This window comes from Hoplias malabaricus, chromosome 4 (genome assembly GCF_029633855.1).
Source record: "Hoplias malabaricus isolate fHopMal1 chromosome 4, fHopMal1.hap1, whole genome shotgun sequence".
Lineage (NCBI taxonomy): Eukaryota > Metazoa > Chordata > Actinopteri > Characiformes > Erythrinidae > Hoplias > Hoplias malabaricus.
Window position 1 is genome coordinate 25638334 of NC_089803.1, and position 22502 is coordinate 25660835.

Below are 22502 nucleotides of genomic sequence, written 5' to 3' on the forward strand. Positions count from 1 at the left end.
TAACAGATGCACGGACAACCAGTTGTAGACCGTTATTTTTACTCCCAAATCCACAGCTCTAAAGAAACACAAACTACTCCACCCAGGAACATAACATCACTGTTATACAAAAAACCTCTAATGCTCCCAACAGGTCATTTTATAATATGGCATTCCCATCTACTACATATATCTTGTGGATGTGGCACTAGTTTTCAACGTTGTTGAAACTGTAGTTCTGAAGTATGACCACGAGAGGTCAGGCTTGCTATAAGGTTTTGGCAATGGAAGGTGTTGAAGCGCTGCAACTGTTTGTGGTTTTCAGCAGCAAGCTTTCTTCTTATCGAGATTCAGCTCACTAGGGCTCCAACCTGATCCTGTGTTCTACTCCACAGTGCTCTCTTTCAAAGTCTGGTTCTACACAGGAAATCACATTCTCCCTGCCAGACACAGGCCCACTTCTCTTCTCCCGACACACAGAAAGGGCCTCAGTGTGAGTTTATACACCACGGCCTTCCCCTATTCTCTGACAGGCATGAGATTTAAAAGACAGAAACTACTTCAGTCTTCTGTGTTTGCACAACAGACCAGAGTAGTTCACAGTCACTTTTATACCTTTTGTGTCATCGACATATATGGAGCTTATCAGAGTCAGAGTATCTCATTTACACAAGGAATTCACTTTTCAGGAGAAAGTCATAGAAGATTACATATAAGGTAATCCACTTATGTAAGGGGAAGGGGAATGTCAAAGAGAATTAAGTGGAAAAAAAAACTGGAGTTTCCAAAACTGAAGATTAAAGATGGGTAAATGGGACTCCTAACACCACCAACATCAGATCAGCAGCACTGATTAAACTCTAATGTATAGTTGCTATCCAAAGAAAAAAACATGTACTATACACACAGCAGCTCTCCTCCACATTGTGTGAAAATTTCATGAGGAATGGACACATAGAAATGCTCCAAAATGAATTGGAATTAAATATTGTGGAATTAAAAACTTTCCACTTTCATTTGCAAGACATGATATACTCTTCCTTCACACTGGAAAACCACAGGTATTTATGTCCATCCTTCTGTAAGAGGACAACTGAGCTCTGTGGATCTGAAATGATGTGTATCTGACCAGAAGCCGTCACTGAGAATAGGAAATAGGAAAAAATAATGTTTGTGAACCAAATCTAGAGGCTGTTTTTAAAATAATACGTCAAACAGACCCCAGAGTACAGACTTCAACAGCAGTGAATATGTTTGAAAATATCTGAGAATGAGAAAATGCCTCCAGCTTCTAACCAGGACAAATCTTCTGAAAGAATTAAATCTATATGATACATAGAGTAAACAATTAATGAAAATACTGAAAATATATAATATTTATGTGTATTGTCTTTGTCCTAATTCCTAATGCTACATAGTCATTTACAGTTTCATTTTCAGACATTCATCATTTTGGACGAACGTTTAGTTTTGTCCACAGTGTGTTCAAGGACACACACACACACATTTGTCTCAGATTCACATTGGAGACAGATATCTGATACCCCTCCCCCACCGAACACTTATGTTCAGATAGGATGTCAAGCTGATTGAGTGGTGTCAATGTGTGAAGGTGACTTGAATAATGATCTTCTCCACTTTCACTGAGCAGGCTCCAGATTCCTGGTGCTTATCCTTGAAGGTGGGGGAATTAACGGCAAGTTTTATTTAGTTCGGATAAAGCCCCAGTGCAGAAAACATATCAATGACGTACGGACACATACTTATCTATTGCATTGTCATTGCATTTATTTATTCTATAGATTGGTTCACATTCATAGCAATTTCACTACAGGGAATGAGTAATATGGTCATTTTCTACAGAACTATAATAAAAGGACCAAAAATTATAATAATAATAATAATAATAATAATAATAATAGTGGACGTTTATGACAATAAGGCAAAATATTGAAACTGTAGCAAATGAACAGTAATTCATTCACAACACAATACCATACTTTACAATGTTATAGGCTAAATTATTATTGGTTAAAAAAAAATCTGAACTCTCTTTCCTCTTGTCATAAAACCACCACACTCTTTCCACACACAGATTATGATTTGTAAAAGGTCACAATACTCCCGCTGGTTACACATGCCACTTTTTATCATAGAAATCTCACAATGTCACACTGTTGATACTATCTACATACTCAGAACTCATCCTGGCTCCACTTGCTTTAAGTTTCAAATGAACGTGCACCTTTAACCTGAAGAGAACAGCACCACATTGCACCCAGTGTGTCATATTCAAGATTTTATATACTTTTTTTTTTTTGTTATACATACTACTGTCCACTATGGCAGAGTAAGTCATTTGATTTGACATAATCAAGAAGTAACTATACAAACTGTTACAGTTTATGTAACTAGTTAGTTGGTGAACACAGATATATTTGAGCCACAAAGTGGATTTCCATTCATTTTTCAAAATATACGCATAATTAAATCAGATTAAATCAACTCAATCTTTGTAAATAAAAAGGGTTCAGTAAGAAATGCTCTATTCTAGAAAAACTCGCTTAAAAACTCACAGGAGCGGGTGACTGCCTGATGTCTGAGGCACTGACTTTTGAGGAATAATTTGGTCTGAAATATTTTTTGTATACAGACAATAAAAGTTCATGGTGGTGTTCCTGCCTCATGCAAAATGATTCTGGGGATGCTCCAGACCTGTGACCATAATCAAGAATAAGTGGTCACAGAAAATGAATGAATGGTATACAAGGAGGATGCTGTAAGGCAAACTAGTATGCAAATGTTTTTACCACTCCTGGAAATTAAAAACTGGTGCATTGGTTCACAGTGCAAAGGCTGTATGTGCGTTGCAGACAACCCAGGGTTCCTGTCAGCGTTGGTTAGTTTCTCTAAAATCCACTCTTTCACATCAAACCCTTAGAATAACACACAATTCAACAACTGCATGATGCACATTTTGAAAAAAGTGTGGAATACATTTAATGGAATCTGAGCGCAAGATAAATTCTGAGATTCAGCCTTAAGATAACGCTTCTCCTCACATCGCTCAGCTCAAGAAAGGCAAGGAGGTCCAGTTACGCAGAACCAGAAATGTTCCATGTAGGAATGAGTCAACGTAAAGACTGTTATAGTAACACACACTTGTAAGTAATAAGATGTTTATGTCCTTTGAAAATCCTTAAGATTGTTCCCAGTGACAGTTTGGTTTCATGAATTATGCAGTTAAGACTAAACTAAATAAGAAATAAACAGTCTGATCAACTGAATGTGGAAGCTTGTGCATCCAGCTGGATATCCCTTACTCATCACACTGAAGTGCACACTCTTAATAAATAAAGGTATCCTTATATTTTCTTTTTATGATTTTAACGGGCATTAAAGTGTCATGGACTAGTGTAGATCAGTGGTTGTCAACCAGACAATCCATAACTTTGCTCTATCCCTGTATGTGTTGAGAACTGGGATCGACTGGTTTAAGATCCTTTACATTATTTAGAGATTTCAAAGCTCTTTAAAGAGAAATCCATTGCCCATCCTTTATTCGTAAGAGTGCAGCCTCAGAGTGATGGATTGTCAATGAAGTGTTGTCAGTGTTTTTCAGAATGTATGTTAATCACTCTCTGTCCTGAATGAAAAAAGAAACAAAACCCTGAAATATAAATAGAATCCATCTAATGGGTACCAAAAGAGACCATATTACAACAAAGCGGTAGAGAGGGGGCAAATTAGCAATAAAAAAGCAAAAACCAAAGTGCATATTCAGCTCTTCATTCTTGTGCTCAGGACAGGGTCGTGTGCTAGTCAAACATCACTGACTTGCACTCTCTCTCTCTCTTTCTCTGCTGATGTCTTACATTTTCTCCCAGCGCCAGCACAGCTATCCCCCAAACACACACGGTCATCAATACTGCATTCGGTGATGCTTTCTCCTGCACCTCCTTTGTCTCTAAACACAACAGGAAGAACAGTAACGGTGCTGACGGGGGGTGTAAACTGATCAGCGGTGCAGGGGGTAGCTTGAGGCCTTCTGTGAGTTGGAGGACAGATGTAAAAGGAACATTGTGCCCCTCAGTTGTCTCCCATCTCCTCCTCTACTCAGAGCTGGGATTGGGTTTCCATGCCGCATGCCTCCCAGCACCTGTTCTCCTCTAACAGGATGGACTTTACACAAAGGGGAGACTGCATCAGGGAGTTGCGTTGTCCTCTGCCTGTGCCTATCTACCCTCCCCTCCCCAGGTCAGATGCATGCAGGGGATAACGAGTGGTGCATACTTTCTGCAGACAGAGGAGAAACCCAGCTTAGCTCGACTGCATTACTACAGCAGCTCATAGACATTCACACTAGCCTTAATCTTTGCATTGTTCACATACCACAGCAAAACCACACGTTAAAGAACAAAGCTCCACACACATCAAGCGCTGATCATAAGCAGAATATTATTCCTTTATTCCACGTGATCCGCCTTTAAAGGAATACTCCAGTGTTAGTTGGTGTGATTCATATTTGCTGGATAGGACTCTGATTGTCGCAGATAAAACTCTCTAAATAATTGGAAAGCAACTTAAAACCTACTGATTGTATTCAGTTATAAACAACGGGAAACAGCTGGAGCATTAGCATAACACCGGACAAAAGTCTTCTGTTATGTTTGTGGGATCTTTTGTGCATATTTAATATCGTTTTCCTCAGCTCTACACGTCTATAGAGATCACCCTCATGTATGAGTCATTTTTTTTCAGGATGTATATAATTATCTACTTCCTATAGGAAGGGGAAAGTCAGAGGAAACATAAGAATGACAAAATGCAGCCAAAGTCTAAGACTCTACTTTGGACATGGTCTCTATTTTAAAATTGTTGAAAAACACTGGAATATTCATTTAAACGCCTGCTTGATCATAATAAGTTAGATCCAAACCTAATCCAGGCTATAGCTTCTTTAACCGCTTGAACTCTAAAGGCCCTTAAATCATTCATTCATTATCTGTAACCGCTTATCCAGTTCAGGGTCGCGGTGGGTCCAGAGCCTAACTGGAATCATTGGGCGCAAGGCAGGAATACACCCTGGAGGGGGCGCCAGCCCTTCACAGGGCAACACACACACTCACACATTCACACCTACGGACACTTTTGAGTCGCCAATCCACCTATCAACGTGTGTTTTTGGACTGTGGGAGGAAACCGGAGCACCTGGAGGAAACCCACGCGGACACAGGGAGAACACACCAACTCCTCACAGACAGTCACCCGGAGCGGGTCCCTGGAGCTGTGTGACTGCAACACTACCTACTGCGCCACCGTGCCACCTGCCCTTAAATCAGTTCAGGTTATATTTACATATTCCTAACACACACAAATGTGTAGTAGTTACTGAGTAATACAGCCAACGTGCCTGCAGTTTAAGGGGTTAAATGAGTGCTCTTGCTGCTGAATGAGCAGTCGGTTACAGCATGACCTACTGTACCCTCGCCAGTCATCTCTAAATACTTGGTCTGTTCCTCAGACTGCAACTAAACATTGTGTTGGGCAGGATAACACATGATGTCTTGGATGAGACATTCTTTTTTGCTGACAATGCTGCCACTGATGCTATTTAGACTGACTAAGCAAATGTTTAGCTGTCAGCGTGACCAGTGATAGGGAAGGCACAGCCTACAAAATTCAGCTCTGAACTGAAGTGTCACAATGACACTTGGACAAGTGAGACTGGACTGTGTGTGTGTGTGTGTGTGTGCGCGCGCGCATGTAAAGCTTTATGCAAACTTTAATTCAAACTACTGTGAAAATTGTCATCCCAATTGAAACAATGTGTTTCTATAAAGTATGATTTTCTGAAATTACATTGTTTAATGTTGACAAAAGTGCAATAAATAAATAAAAAAAACTATACATACATAATTAAACATGTACATGCGGGATGTACTGTATGATGTGCGTTTGTATGTGAGGGGGAGGGGAGGCTGAAAACATCACTGTTAACCCAGGCTTTGCCTGCTGCTTTACCATAACGATCGCATGTACCGAGGAAGGGGGAAAACAAAACAAACAAAATAAAAAAGCCTGTTCACTTCTTCACTGCAGTAAAACAGCTGAACACATAAAGAGGCCGATTGCATTTCCATCAGAGTTTGTTTTCCCTTGTTTAGCAGTGACAGAAGACCAGGTGCTGATCCCTTTTATGGGTGACTGGTGAAAACTGCAACAACACAAAATATCCTGTGCATAGGATAAAGCAGAGGGCTGATGATCTGTACAATACACTGTCCATAGCACTGTTGGCCAAGGCAGGCAGAGATATGACAGAGGAAATCACCCTGTCTTTCGCTGCTGTAAAACTGACTCTCTCGGTTGTTCAGACGCACAAGTCAAGTGATAATGTTCTCCTCCAAGTGAGTTGAGGCGCACTGCACAGCTGCAGGGGTGAGTGTTTTTTAAATATGTAGCATAATCGTTCTCACAGATCATGTGCAGGAGGAGGCATCTGTAGACTTTGCTGTGCCGGGGGAGGCTTGGGTTGGTGGGAGGGTGGGGGCAATACAAATGGGGAAGAGGAAACTAACATTAAATCTAACAGAAAAAAATTTAAACAAATAAATTAAATAAAATTAGCATGTGGTCATATAGATCAGTCGGATTGTTCTTGGATTGTCCATCTGTTAATTATGCATGTCCTGGCTTTTCTCCCTCTTAAAAACACGGATCTCCAACAGCAGACAGAAAACAAGAAGAAAATACAGAGTAAGATATATTACCGTCCGTCTCTAAGTTATAACTCAGTGCAACGCAATTGCCTGTGAGTGGACTCTCTGTTATCAGCTGAATAGGGTGTGACCTGTCAGTAAAACAAGACAAATATAGTGAGTAGCTCTTTCTGCTTCTTACAAAGAGAACATATCTAACCTCTCACAGCATCTGTAAAAATACACCTGAACAATAACATCACACAAAACACAACAAGGGGACACGGTGCCTTTGATGTGAAGCACTCAATAGCACACCCTTGTGGAGCAGTTTCTAAACAAGAGTGAGTATTTAGGGGAATGAATGAAGGAGTGAGCCCCTCACCCAGTCTCATGAGGTGGTAGGATTGACAATGCAATGTTTTCAGAAATGTGGTACAGCTTGGATGATTGAATAGGAATGACTGAAGGCGTTGTAATGAGAAGTGCTAAATTCCCCTGAAGTAACCGTTCCCTTTTAAGGGGCATTGACCTGGTATTTAGTTCATGCAGCCAAGTCCCTTTTGTGTCAATGTCTGTGACTTGTAAGGTGGTCATATGACATGCTTAAACTAAATATACAGACATCATCAGATTTTTTTTTTGACAGAGCTCTTTTTAAAACAAAAAAACAAACAAAAAAAAACAGTTGTAAGAACAGGCTCTTCTATCATATCATATAACCTTTTGTTATGCCTCTCCAAGCATAGATATAGGACTACAGCTTAAAATATACAGCAAGAAATCTACCCTGACTATCATGACTGTGTGTGTCTACAGGTTTGTAGAGGTTAGAGGTGGAGGTAGGGGGGTGTGAGTGTTGGCATGGGTTCATGTGAACAAATAAAACTTGCAGGACAAACACTGAAATGTCTCAAGGACAAAAGACAAACAGAAAAAAAATCCCTACAGAATACTGACAGGATACATACTGAGACAGAGCGTGGGGTTATCTGTTCTCTCACCTACGGTAATATACAGTATAAAAAGTCATGCTGCTTTCTGATTATGTCTGTTAGCGCCAAGATAACACGGGATAACCAGCTCCCGAAAATAAAAGCAGCTCCAGCTACACAAATACTGTATCCCATTCTTTTTTTGTGTGTATGTGTTTGTGTATGTGTCAGTGAGTAGCTAAAGCTAATCACCGCAGCTACAACACAGTCACGATTCTGATTTCCTTGGGCCAGCTGGGACTCTCTAAAATACAAGAGAAGAGCAGAGGGTGAAAGCAAATCAGAAAGAAGGCAGAGTGGCTGTCTTGAGTGAAATTAGCGAGTCACTAGGAGTGGAATCCTGCTCTAAATAGAATTCCACTTTACATAGCAACAGGAAAAACACAGTGACAGTTAAAGATTAAGAGGAATCTCTTCGTCAGGCAAACTCAGTTTTCCTTTCTCGGCTTCATAATGAGCACAACACTAAAAGGAAATAAACTGCTCAGGTAACATTCAAACTCAAAGACGAATCAAGCATGAAGGCTCCACACCTCATGCACCATCCAAAAATGGCTAAACCCCTATGAAACAAAACAACTCAAACAGAATCATGCTGGGGACCACGATAGGACCAGGGAGCTGTAGAGTGAGGGGTTTTGAGGGGGTGGGGGGGGACTGGACCCAAACAAGTAAAGCTGCCGCCCTCTGTAGGTTGCTGGTGTGAGGCAGGTTTAATCAGGGCTCCTCACACTCTCTTTCTGGCCACATCAGCGTCCTGGCACTCCACGGCTGACAGGGCAATCAGCATCTGGGCTGCGTAGTATGTAGCCATAATGATGGCCCTGGAGTGTGGCACAGGGAAGCAGAACTTGTTGACTGCGATGGTTAGGTCAGACACCATGAACAGAACAGCTCCCAGACAGGCCGACAGTTTGGTCCAGGTCCACAGGTCGTTAGCCAGCTGGACGCCGGCTATGGCCCTCCAGCCCATGAAGCCGATGAGTGCGATGTAAACAGCCACAAGGTATGTGAAAGGGGGGGACAGGTAGGGGTACAGCAGAGTGTAGCAAAGGCCAGATATAGTGCCGATTACCAGGCCTGCCCATAGGTTGAGTGGTTTCATTCCAAAAGCAGATGAGTACAGGATGTGAGTGATGGCAAACATCAGCAGCCCTGTACACACAAAGACATGACAGTTTGATAACATCTTTTGTTTTGAATACTCCCTTACACTGCATAGATAAAACAGAAGCAGCCACCGTCAAGCTTTCATGTGTTCTTGATTAATTAATGACATTAGCCATGACAGAAAAACGCTGTGAAAATGATTTTAGCCAAGATATACACCTGGAACTACCTACGTGATCAGAAATGTGTAACTTCTAGCACAGTCAAGAAATTTGAGCAGACTTTTAACTGCCTCGTTAATAATTAATAACTGAACTTAACATTGAATTGTCTTTGGAGCAGTTGCCGCAATTGTTGGGAGCTGTTAAGTACAAATTTAAAATGGGCTAAGTGGTTACTTAGCTATGGCAATCAATACTGAACAGCTCCCAACTGGTGAAGCAAAAAGCTTGAGCTCAAATAAACAAACATTACTCAGACAGATCGTAGAACTTATGGTGTTTTCGTCCGTGCTGGAGTAATGCAATATCAGGAACTCACCATGGCTGAAGTAGCCTTGCTCCTGCCAAATCAGAAAAGCATCTCCAAGAGCTGAGAATATGAGTCCTGCGAGGATTTTCCGGGCATTGGAGTGCGCTCCTAAAAAGCTGATGCCGTGGGCCAGTAGGAAAACCCACAGGCAGAAGATGGGCAGACATTTGATGAGGGCACTGAACCAGGAGGGACTGGAAGTGGGCAGCCACAGCACAAAATAGACACAGGTGGCTTTGAAGAACGGCACCAGCTTTGGGCCCTCGCTCTTCACCTGGACGCCAAGGACAGGATAAAAAAGCACATGACACACCTGGATTAAAGATCATTGGCCAATTCATAACACTGGTTTATGGTTGATGACTGTAAACATGTTGAAATGATATGAACAATAATAAGGACTTGCAAACTGCTTAAAAGACTTTAAATGCATAGATTACAAGAAGAACTTGAAGGGTTATGAAGAGATGGTGGGTTATGTCAGTTGTAGTTATCACCAACCATTCAACATCAATCATTTATAGTTCACTGAAGCAAGCTGAGAAATTCTCCTGGACATGCAGGTCATATATTTCTTTGTGGAAGTGGAAGAGAAAACATTTTGTGTTTTATGATTTGCCAAAAATGTTGTGTGCACATCTTGTTTCCTAGGGGAAAAAAAACAATGTTGCCATGGTTTTCTTCTTGGCTTTGAAATGAATGCAAAATTGAGAACACCCAGTAATGCTGAATGTACAATGAATTAAAAATAAATACTTTATACAACTGTGTCATGAATGTTATTACATAATACACCCTTAAATGCTACAGTACAACAAATATAACTCCCAACTTCTAAAACACAGACCATCCAACAGACAATAGGGAAAGGGTTATGTGGACAATACGTGACGCACTACTGTCTACCATCTGTTTGAGATGGTTTAATGATTCATCCCAGGCACCATAATGATTCTCGGTGAGTGACAGTTTCAATATGACTGTCATGTTCATGACATAATCAAGAACTTTCTAAGAACACACTTGTAATAATAGTGTATAATCAACCAAGCCTATTCAAAGGGGGATACATAGAGTATATGAATCAAATACCCGATGCAGGAGGGTGAAAAAAAAGCGGGCTTGGTGTCCAGTCCACAGTGTTCTAGATCAGACTGGCAGTGGTCAGGGGAGAGGGCGGGTGGGGGTGGGGGTTTTCTCAAAGCAAAGCAGTCCTGCAGACATTTCACCTTATGCTCTGAAACCTACAAAAACAACTTAGCTGCATCCCAGCACTTCTGAGCGAAGGGGACGAAGCTGATTACAAAACTCTCTTGCCTAACCCCCCCGGGGCCATCTCACAAAGCACAGGCTCATTCCAGAAGCCTGGCTCAGCTCAGGCCATGATATGTCCCCTGCTACAAACAAACACATAATCCCACGAAACAAATGAACCAAGTAAGTACACTGGCACTGACGGAGGACAATGAATAAGAGGGTGATGATTTACTGTTTTGTTTGCTCTGTCCATACCCCAGCAGCACAATATTTACCTTCAATAAACACGGCTAAGACTGAAGTACTGCGCAGTGCTCCTAGAGTGGGGTAGATGGAGCGACAGCTAAAAACAATTACACATGGGGTGAGGTTACGACACTAAGCTTTTTGTGTTCCCCGATCCAGCAACCGTCCCGTCATCGACTAAAGCAGTCACAAAAAGTGTGTTCTTATTCACAGCGCCCTGAAAAATGTTACATCAACTTACATTGGGTAGGGCTCCCCAACTGCATACTCTAAAAACTCCAGCTCTGTGGGACATGTGACTGTAATTCTGTCTTTTCTGCTCCACTTTTTTTCCCACTGAGCTGGAGGCCTCCAGCACAGGGCCAGAACACTCTATCTAGTATTCACAGCATATCAGAATATTCTATTCTTTGTGTCCATTTGCGTGCCCACAGGCATGCTCCTGGAGAGAACGGGAATGAGGAGAACGGCCGCTAATGCATCTTTCTGAGTGGATAGAAATGAAAGTGAAATGCCACGCATCAGCATTGGAAATGACAAGAATAATCAAAGCACCCTCAAAGCTGAGCTATAATCCAAATCAAAGCCTGAAAGATTAACACTGAAAGGAGGGGTTTAAGTTAAATTTCCCAAAAAGAGGGTGCTTCCAAAAAAATCCTCTTAGATAAGATATTTTCCATTCTCTTTTGTGTTCCTAATAAGTGTCTTTCTGAAGCTTTGGTAAACGCAAGGTTTATATTTCATTTCACTGTCGAAACAAGTGCCGAATGCCTTGTTTCTGTGTAATTACAGTGTCTCACAATGGCTGTTTTAAAAAGGAGCGATAATAGGGACACCTAAAAGCAGGAAGGCAAACTCCCCTGAGTCCCTCAGTGCACAGTGCATCAGGACTCCTGCTCTTGGCTGGTCAGAAATCTTGGCTGCTTTAATTCCTTGGCCTAAGGGAGGAAGTGGGGGGTTGAAGTTGTGCTGTTCCTTTGGAAAAAATGGCTATTGTTAGCAAGCATATATTTTAATCAGATTGTACCCCTGCAGTTCGGGAAAGGTCAGGGTAAGCCTCTGCAGGTCTGGAAAAGGACACAGCCAACAGCATTTTGAATGTAAAATTACAGAGGGTTTACTATGTGTAAGATTTTTTTTGCGTGCTCCAGCGTGTGCCTGATTTCAATTAGTTTACACGCCATATGGTGTAAATGTGTTATGATTGACAGAAGTGGTTGAGAATCACAGTTAGTTGCCTGTAAGAAGTATTCAGTGGGCAGTTACTGGAATAAAACAATGAAATTAGACACTAGCCCACGCTGAGGGAAATCAGTGTGAAAGTTATTGTACTGTTGCTACACTAAATTATTAATAACACCTCAACACACACATCAAAAATAACAATACATTAAAGAGGTATTGTGGCCTATAACTAAAATACATTTTGTCGTGTTAGATTCTACTCCGTAGCAGACAGAATTACTGAATTCTTGATTTACATCCTTTTTTTGTATTTCTTTCTCCACCATTCTTTCTTTCTCCTGCATTCTCTACAGGTGCCTGGTTAGACTTGTGTTTCACACTACAATCATAACGCATCTTGTTCAATTAATCGTCCAATGCATTGATCTTATATTCACACCTTAATACCTTGCTCTCTGTCATCGTGGTGCAACACTCTAACAAAATAAAATATCTGTTTGGGTTGGTCCTCATCTGTAGATTAAGTAAAGATTTTAAGTAATTTTATGCTTAGTCCAAATCCTTTTGACACTCAAAGTCTATGGCAATGATGCATAAAGAAATCAGAGAGGAGAAATGGGATACACAGTCCCGCAGCCTTCCAAATCTGCATACATTGTGGTCATATATGTGTCATTTTTTTGCCTGAGGGTCCCTCTAACCTCCTATTATATTAAACTGACAATAGATACCCAACATTCATCTGTAGGACAATAAGCTACCCATCAATAGTCTTAGACTTTTCAATGAATGTGTTGAATTTCTTTGAATCACTGCTCCTTGAGAGTCCCTTCGCTGAAGCTGAGATTGTTGTAACTCCACTACAGAGGGTATTGCGCATGCGTGAGGCGAGGAAAACCAAGAGGAGGAAAAAAAAAAGCGTTGTCACATGAGGGCTTCCTTTCAGAGCGAGTCCTTTGAAAGCGGCTGAAAGAACTGAAACAATAAGGAAATCGAGAGAATAGCTTTTTTCGGCGATGCTGGGCTGACGGGAAGAATCCAGAGTTGACTCGAGCGAGGCTGTAGATACAAGCTTCTAGAAACCTCGCTTTTAAACTCAGGAAGAGGCTGCTCTCACTGCACGACCTCAAACTTACTACTAACGGATCAATAATTATGTTTAATCGGCTGCGGATGGAGACGAAGGCTCGTGTATTTAAATAAATGAATAAACAAGCGAACAAACAAACAAGGACATGCTGCTGCTGGTGGTCACGTGTTCATTGTTTATTCTGATATAAAAGGCTGGATGATGTGCAATTGAATTATATCTGCGTTCAAAGGGAAATACTCCTGACTAGAGCCGTGGTGCTGGTGCTGTAATCCCGCAGAACAAAGTGTGCTCCTACTGCATTATCACAGCTGCAGACAGTCGCCGAAACACACAGCCGGGCTATAAACCCCAGGAGAGAGAGAGAGAGAGAGAGATAAGAGCCGAGGTGCAGATGAGATCATTATGTCTTGATCTGTTTTAATCATTTAAAGCACGAGAGGAACACGGCATCGCTGGTAGTGTTGTTTGTGTCGGCAAAGGAGAAGCCTCCTGAATAACAGGCGAATAATAACAGAGCACTCACCACAGTGACAGGTGAAACCATGTTGGGTCTCAGGAGCAGGAGAGAGGGGGAGAAAAAGCAGCGGATGTTAAACGCGACCGCAGAGTATTTAGGCTCCTTTGTGCAGAAAAATGTTTTTCTCTCTCTCTTGTTTGGGACAGTTCATGATGAAGAGAGGGGGAGGAGAGAATCAGCTGGAGCTGAGGGCGGGGGCAGAAAGGAAGCGCACGGATAGGATGTAGTTAAAATACCCGACCAATCACAACGCGGACCTCGCGGTAAATAGGACAAGATTGAGCGAGAGAGTGCGGACGCCTACTTATGGGAGGGATTTTCTCGGGTTATTTACAAGCTCCTCGGACACACGCTTGGTTTCTGCGCTCGAAGAGCCGTAGAGTCGGCTCTGAGTGATTCTTAAATATGTGAATCAATTGAATCGACTTCAAGAGTCGATTCTACAGAATAGTATAAACAAGTGCATAATCTCCATTTCAGAAAAATGTGTATTGGACAGTGCTACTTTGGGCTTAGCGGGCTAAATGAAAATCCTGACTTGCGGGCATATCCCCACGGTTTTTAGGCCAAAAACTAAACAAAACCAAATGAATTATAAATAAAAGTGTATTCTCCTCATTGAGTGTGGCGCAGGTGTGACAGGTGGGGCCACTGCCAGAGCCCCAGGACCATGGGAGTCTGGGTTCGAGCCTCGTTTAGTGAATTTTCCCCATGTCCACTACACAGCCACTGGAGAAGCACTCCCAAATATAATGAAATAGTTATGTCAGGAGATTGTGTAATCCGTGCCAAATTTACTGAGTGGATCATCAGTTGTGTTTGCAGGTGATTTTCTTATGGTAGCAGCTGCACATGGGATATAAACATTTAGTTTTTCTAACTTTATCCAAAATACAGTCACTCTCGCGATGAGTGAATTCTAAAAAAATGTGGTGTTCTCCACGGCAACAGCTTAACATTCCAGGTGAAGATCTCCCTATTGAGGAATTTAGGAATCGACACTAAATGTTTGGCGTCGATTCCTAAATGTTTGGAGTGGGAGAATCGACTCTTTTAAGGACTCTCTCATTCTACCTATGTGCACTAGCTAATACCTTTGTTATGACACATGGTTACTTTGCCATCACAGTCTGACTCAGAGATGATAAATGACAATGAAACGACAAAAAGAGAATAAAGTACTGCAGCTATACTTACAGCCCACGTAAAATATCTTTAAAGATCTTTAAACTTTGAATTGTGACCCCTTGTGGCACTGGCCGAGTCCAGCATTCTCCCAATGTTACTTTTATAAAACTCATCGACAAACCGAACCGTTTAAGCTAAATGCGTGAAATTGGCTGTTTTCGTTCAGTTAGCCTTTAAATGTTACTCACTTACGAATTGTGTTGTAACACGGAGGGTCCACAACATCGTGACAGACCCCTCCGGATATTACATCTGTTCACGCACTGGATGACGCGGCTCTTACGATGGGCATTCCGACTCATTTACTGGAATCAACTCAATTGACTCGACTCACAAAGACTAACCGATTCTCCAGGCTCTCAATTAACTTTAATTGCATTTGTATATATACGTATATTTTAAGCTTTTTGAACAAAACATTATTCTCATTTCTATGGTGGCCCTGAAGGGCAAAACCGCATAACACAAATTTATCATTTTTTTAATGTGGATGTCATGTTTTATTCTCTTGCTAGTTAGTTTTTATGTAAATTCATTTCTACTTAAATAATGACAAAAAAGATACGTTATGTTGCTAAAATGCTTAACATTTGTTTTACTGGATGAGAACGAACTACAAAATCAGCCCGAGTGATCTTGATTTTAAACCCATGAGTCGGCTCTTCAATACAAGTCGACTCCGGGCGTTCACCTAATCAAAGAGTCGACTCCTCCGCGAACGTCACATCTCTAAAAGAACTGGTGTAGACGGATTAGAAGTAGACGTGTTTGCGCTCTTTCTCTCTCTCTCTATTCGTTTTACATTTCTGTATGAAAATAGAATCATCTAGAATATGTATTTGGTCGACGTTCCGTGGATGTCGACAACCCGGATTTAGCTAGATGGTTAGAATTGTCTTCGCATTAACCTGTGGATTTGTGATTCACATATGCTAGGCTAGATAGCTAACGTTAGCTTGTGAGCTAACTGACCAGAGCTGGTGAAATATGCTGCTAAGGGTCGGTATGGAAGCTCATTTTCCTTCTAGAAATCACTAACGCCGTCAGAGAAACACGTAGATAAAATGCTGGCGTGTGAGTGCGGTTTTAGAAGCTGATTTTGGGCGACAATACATTCAGTCGTGCTCGGTTTAGCACAGACCGCTGCAGCTGTTAAAGATCCCCGTCGACTCTTATTTTCCATCATGGACTTCGGCAAAGTGCTGTCCTTGGCTTCTGAAAAACAGGGCGGTAGCAGCTTACAGGTAAGTTGCTGTCTACTTACGGCAATGTGAATTTATCACGGTGTTGGCGTGTGATTTTTATCATGAATAATTATTTTCTGACAAACTTGCCAGACTGCCCCCTTTATCATAAAAAGGCAGTTTAACTACCAATCTGGGGGCGGGGCTAATACCACTGCATGGTCACCGTGGTCCGTGACGTCACGTTGTTTAGGGCAGTAGGAGTCTTGCCTAATTTTGGAGTTGAGCCCCAGTCTGTCCTGTGGAGAGCAGCGGTAATAAACAATATGCAGAAGATTATACAGATATCACCCAACCTTGGGCTTTTTAAAAAATATGATGTATGTGATATAGTGTGATATTATTACATTGTTTGCCATATCTAACATCCCTACAATACAGCTATTATGTGATAAATTTACTAGTGGTGATTGCAATGGTGTGTGTTCAAGTTTTCATATGTCTGATTGTGTTTTTTGTAGAAGAGGTATAGCTTGCAGCCCGGTCCTCCAAAAAAAGACCCCAAAGTGAAGGGTGTCAATTCGGCTGCAGTGCAGGCTTTCTTGAAGAAGAAGGAAGTGGAGCAAAAAAAGATGGGTAAATTATGCCGTTTATATTTTCTAATCTATACGATTTTTCTCTGAGGTACACTTACAAGTAATTGGCTTTCTCAGCTTATAATTTAGCCCCTTTTCAATTCTGTTCAAACAAAAATGAATAAAGGACTAAATACAGGTGTAAAATGTACAATGTAGATTAAGTGGATCTTATTATTATTGTTTTTAAGATATTGTAGGAATGGTGCAAGGTGCAGCAACAAGGTAATATGAGCCAAAGCTTGCAAGAAGAATTCAAATGTTCTGTTCCTAACCTTTTAGTACAACAGTTTTTAAGTCTAGTCTGGTGTGGGTTCTCTTTCCCTGATGCATAAAAATGATGTAATTGCTACCCATCTCATCATGCAAAAGGATTCAAATTAAAAAAAGAATACGAGGGAGTGAATTCTAAGTGATTCACGTGAGGATTATAAATTATTGGTAGCAAAACCCACATGATATTTGCTTTGTAAGAATTTGGCCCCAGGGCAGGTCTACCTTATAACATTATCACAAATGTATAGAGGTGTATGCAGCATAATCCATAATATGTAAATAATGTGACTGCCGTTTCCACAACATGTTTTAAAATGGACTGGGAAGTGAATAGTTTTAACATTAAAGGTGGTTTTAAAAAAGATGATAATAATTTCCCTAACTTCTCATTTGTAATGTTTAATTTCAGAGCTGGAAAAAAAGAAGCAGAAAGAATGTCTTCTGGCTAGGAGAGTAGAACTGAAGTCTGACAGAAAGGCGCGTGCCATGGCATCTCGCACAAAGGACAACTTCAAGGGCTATAATGGCATACCTGTTGTAGAGCTGCCCAAGAAAAAGCGATCTAAGGAAGAGATGGCTGCAGACATGCAGGAATTTGGTGATGATTACGATGATGAGGACAATTATGAATATGCAGCATCTAATTCCGAATCTGAGCCGGAGCCAGAGCCAGAGCCAGTGCCTGTGCCAGTGAGGCCTCAGGCTCGCAGTAATGTTTCAAGCAACATGAGTAGCTCACACAAAAAACCTATTGCACAGACTAAAGCTGCTCCATCACCCTTAAACTTTGCAGACCTATTAAAGCTGGCAGAGAAAAAACAGTTTGAACCTGTTGATTTAAAACCTGTAGCGAAGAAAACTGAAGAAAGACTTCGCACTGCAGATGAAATTAGGGAGTTAGAAATGGAACGCAAAGTGAAGAAACAAGTGAAAGGGAGAGACAGTAAGGGAGATAAAACTTCAGGGCAGAAAGACAGCAAATCCACCTCAAATTCCCATAAGAAACAGGTGAGTGAAAGGGACAGCAGGGACGGCAAGTCACACAAGTTTTCAAGTGAAAAACCACACAGTGGAATGAGCAAAATGCCAAAGCACCCTGCACCTAGTGAGCGGCCGCACAGTTCTACAAAGACATTTCCTGGAAACGGTTCCAAGACCGGCTCCAGTTCCTCAGGTGCCTTAAGTGGTAAAACTGCCATGAAGAGTTTTCCCCCAGTATCAGTCAAGCAAGCAGCTCCCAGGCCCCAATCAGGCCATAAGCCAAACACCTCAAGTGACCTTACCTCTAAGAAGGTGCATCCTGGATTACCTCACGAAAAGTCAAGTAGTTCTGGGAACCCGTCTAGATCCAATTTAAACCCATCTAGAATGCCAGGCCAAGGACCAGGGATCAAAGGGCCTGGAGGCCAAGGGCAACTCAGACCAGGACAGAGTATCTCAAGTAAGGGAGGACCTCCTCCAAAGCCTAGAAATGGAGAAGTGATGCGATCAGGAGCCAACCCCAACCCTCGACCAAATAGCAATGGAACAATACGTGGTGGCTCCTCAAAACAGGCAGGGATCCAGCAGCCAAGACCTGGAGGTAGCTTGCATGGTCATCCTGTACCTGGAGGAGGAAAACCTTCTGCAAATGGACCTGTTAGGCCTGTTGGCAGTGTGCCTGCACGGCCACTAAACAGCATGGGCCCGGGTCGTGGAAGACCCCAATGTACTGTTGTGTCAGAGACAATTTCATCTAAGAACTTTGCACCCAGACCAGGCATGGCTCCAAGGCCTCCAGCTCCACAAGGCCCCAAAACAATTATAGGACCAACAGGCCATAGAATTTTGGTCAGACCTCCTGGTAAGAACTGATCAAATCAGAATAGTTGTATTATAGAATACAAGTAATTAAGTCTCTAAATGGTAGTGTCCTAATGGTGGGTTTTAAATGAAATGTCATTATTTAGTTCTGCTTTAGGCCTTGATATAGAATATAGAATAATTTTGAATGTTTCAATTTCCTCAGTATGTTTCCAGCAATTCTGACCCACTGTCGTCTCAGTATCAATTCCATATGCTGCAGTGAATTGCATTAATATTTCTTATACGTGAGTTGTTGTTATTGTCTTTTGAAGGACCAGCTCTGCCACCAATCACATCTAGTTACAAACGTAAGTATGAAGATGAAGAAGATGAATATGACCCAGAAATGGAGGACTTCATTGATGATGAAGGAGAAGAGCAAGATGAAATTTCTAAGCATATCAGGGAAATCTTTGGCTATGATCGGACCAAGTAAGTTATCATTTATTTGTAAATTTGGATCATGAACTGCTTAGTTTATCTGAAAGGGCATTTTACAGATTTAAACATTTTAAATGGGAGTTCCACCAATTTTGCACAATGTTAGCACAATGATGTGATTAATATTTTATTTATTTTAAATTACTCGCATTTCTGTTCAGTGAATGAGACTGAAAATAGGGCTTATATCGCACAAAAATAGTCATTCAATATACTTTCCAACATTACTCACACTGTATATACTCCTCCTCCAAGAACAGATTTTAAGAAAGTCTCACACCTGGCACAATTTTCAATCCCATGTCATTAAATGGAAAACATATCACAGCATTTTAATCTTTTAATTTTGCAGAAACAATGAATAATAAGATGCCTCTCAAAAACATTAAATAATGCAGTGTCAGTCACATGGCACCGTGGTCTTAACTTGTGCTAGACCTAGCTTAACCAGTGACTTGTAAATGTGGACTGGACATTTTTAAGGGGACAAAGTTTGTTATTGTGGGGGAATTAAAAAGAAAGGAATTTAAAGACAACAGCAGACACTTGAAGTGATGATGTAACCTAAACTGGCTGTGGTCTCTGTGTCTTTATCTCAACAGATACAAAGATGAGAGTGACTATGCATTGAAGTTTATGGAAAGCAGTTGGAAAGAACAGCAGAAGGAGGAGGCAAGAAGGTAAATAAGCTGGACCCTAATGATTTATTTCAGCCTAAAGAATGTGTGCAGACCAAGGTATATGTGCCTTTTATTTGCACCATCATGTGTGGTAATGTTTGCCTCTTTTGTTTGTCCTGCGTTGGTGCCATGTCCTGGCAGCCTGCGGTGTGCTGTGCTTGAGGATGAGGAAGAAGAGCGTCGAGAGCTTGAAGACACAAAACGAAAACAGGCCAAAAGGAGAAAACTGACATGATCAGTCGATTAAAAGAAAATCACATGAGCTCTTTGCGCATCGAGATGGACATAAAAACACCACTGTGTACTTTAATACACCTTTGTTTTTTCTCTACTTCAGTTTACGCTTGGGTATCAAGGAAGACGAGGAGGAAATGCGTTTGGAGGAAGAGGAGATGAAAAGACAACAAGCAATGAAAGCAAAACGAAGAAAGACTTGACTTATTATTTTTGATTGACTGCCATGGAGTGAAGAGTTGAGTGCATCAGATTTGAAACTTCCTTGTGCCACTGTGCAATTAATGTTACTTTATTTATTTATTTCATACAGCCAAGATAGGGGACTGTTTTGTGCTATCAAAAGCCCATCTCTCATAGCTGAGCTGTTGAGAAATTAATATATAATGAGTTATTAACATTTTATATCAATAAGAACGGAATAATGTTGTTGCCTTAGTGCACAAGCAAGAGATGCTTCACTATTTGTTCAGGATTTGATACAGACTGGGAGACTTATTTTACTACTTGTACTATTTAATTGATGACAGAAATGAGAAACTGCAGTTTTTTTGCGATGTATTTACTTTTTTCTTGTTAAAAATGATTTGACAGATTTAGTTGTCCTGTGATTTTTTTTTTTATATTACAAGCTTAATGTGAACTGGTTTAGGGTCTTGATGCAATTCAGATGGTTTTACATCATGGACCTCTCATATTTAGCCCTTTTTAAGTTAATGTTTTATGTAGTTCATAGTTTTTCTTTAACGTAAGAAATGAATGTTTTGAAGAACACACTGCCACACAGTTTTCAATTTTGTTTCTTGTTTTGAGAATGATCAGTTAACTCTTGTGTAAAATATTTTATTTTGTTAGAGGCAGTGGTTAAGTATAGAACAGTGACAATTCAGAGATCAGTTTGAGTGTGTAAATGGATCCTTTCCTTGATTGCGGTTTTGATGCAGTATTTATTCTTACAAAATCTTAAAAAAAAGTCTTCCTATATACACCCTGGAAGGACAGACATCTACAGGTATCTACAGAAACTACATTGCAGACTCTAAAGGCACAGCATTTATTTCACCATCAGCTATTAAAACAACAGGTGACGTTGCGGGTGGGAAGACCATGTGTTAGAGGGAAATAAAACATACAGTACAATTAAATTAACCAGATGTTGTATTGTTTTGCGTAGAGGATAAAATCAGATAAAAAATGCTTTGCTCTTTATCAATGACATAATGAGTTTTTTTTTTAAATATAGGAAGACTCAATAGTTCAGTGGAGTTGTGTGGACAAATGAACATTAATGGTCATAAAGTGTTTCTAAGGTAGTTGTACATATGTGAATTAAGCATGACGGTAGTGGTGTCATAGTGTGGGGGTGTTTTAAGCAGTGGGTTCCACTCTGAGAAGATGATGAAACCCTTGCTTTTCGTGAGTGAAAAACTTTTCTACAGAGGAATGGTCACGTTATATTTAAACAAGATAATACTTGTTTACACTTCTGAAACCGCTTTTTGGTGATGTTTGTGCAAGTCAAACTTGCTCATGTTTTGGCTCTGACAAAATCAAGATTTGAACTGTGCAGAGAATATTTCTTCTCATGTTAGACACAAACTCAACGGAAAACAGTCTTCGTCTGGTCATTGACAGTTTAATGGGAACAAGAATGAAACAAATAAGGAACGATAGTGGAAAGGCTATCACATACTCTACTTGATGTATATGTCTCATTTATCATTTCTGTCCAAAGAAAAACAAATATCTCCAAAATAGTGTTTTTTTTAGTAGAAGAAAATACTTAAATTTAAATGGAAGTCAAAGTAAAGGATTTTATTACAACTAGTTTTGGGGCTTTCCAATTGCTCTATTCATCATGATATTTTGACACAATGTGTAGAGCAGCTGCTGTGTTCAAATGATATAGTAAACTAAAAACAAATTGACAAATTTACATGTTTTTCTTGTAAGATATACGCAGACTTGTGGGTTCCAGCCCTACTCCAGGTGGTTGTATGTGAGATAAAGTGAAAAGATGTAACTCTTTGGCCTGTCAGTAGACAGTGCACTTCAACAGCATCACACAAATTAAAGGGCCTCTGAGTTTTCTTCTTTTTATTTATTTATTTATTTAATATTTCCCCCCTAAGGGAAAGGGATGTAAGTGTTGGATGGAATGGCGTAAAGCATGCCACTCAGGAGCAGTGGAAATATATTCCGTGGAGTGACAAATCACACTTTCTGCATCTTATGGACCTGGGTTTGGTGAATGTCAGGTGAACATTACCTGACTGACTGTCTTGTGCTAAATGTAAAGTTTGGAAGAGGAGGGATTATGCTATATGCTTGTTTTCCAGGGGTTGGCCTTAGTTCCAGTAAAGGGAAATCTAAGGGAAAATATTTCAGCATATGTATAGGTTTTG

General features: G+C 40.7%; 2 protein-coding genes across 4 annotated transcripts; one reads left to right on the forward strand and one right to left on the reverse strand.

Annotated features, from left to right (window-relative positions):
• Window positions 1–1751: 1751 nt before the first annotated feature.
• Window positions 1752–15064, reverse strand: tmem86a (transmembrane protein 86A). Of its 2 annotated transcripts, none has more exons than XM_066668340.1 (3): window positions 14995–15064; window positions 9326–9590; window positions 1752–8830 (listed from the first exon to the last, which is right to left on the reverse strand). In XM_066668340.1, exons 1-3 carry the CDS (start codon window positions 15025–15027, stop codon window positions 8403–8405), a joined length of 726 nt encoding a protein of 241 aa, XP_066524437.1. In that variant the 5' UTR covers window positions 15028–15064; the 3' UTR covers window positions 1752–8402. The 2 variants fall into 2 exon arrangements, with proteins under 2 accessions (XP_066524437.1, XP_066524438.1); XM_066668341.1 differs by lacking the exon at window positions 14995–15064 and adding an exon at window positions 13621–13771.
• A 438-nt stretch (window positions 15065–15502) lies between these two features.
• On the forward strand, window positions 15503–21495 carry spty2d1 (SPT2 chromatin protein domain containing 1). 2 transcript variants are annotated; one of them, XM_066668949.1, is made up of 6 exons: window positions 15503–16046; window positions 16508–16622; window positions 17307–18740; window positions 19015–19174; window positions 19786–19863; window positions 20005–21495. In XM_066668949.1, the coding sequence occupies exons 1-6, from the start codon at window positions 15987–15989 to the stop codon at window positions 20096–20098; spliced, it is 1941 nt and encodes a 646-aa protein (XP_066525046.1). In that variant the 5' UTR covers window positions 15503–15986; the 3' UTR covers window positions 20099–21495. The 2 variants fall into 2 exon arrangements, with proteins under 2 accessions (XP_066525046.1, XP_066525045.1); XM_066668948.1 differs by having other exon boundaries at window positions 15505–16046; window positions 20201–21483.
• Window positions 21496–22502: the final 1007 nt, after the last annotated feature.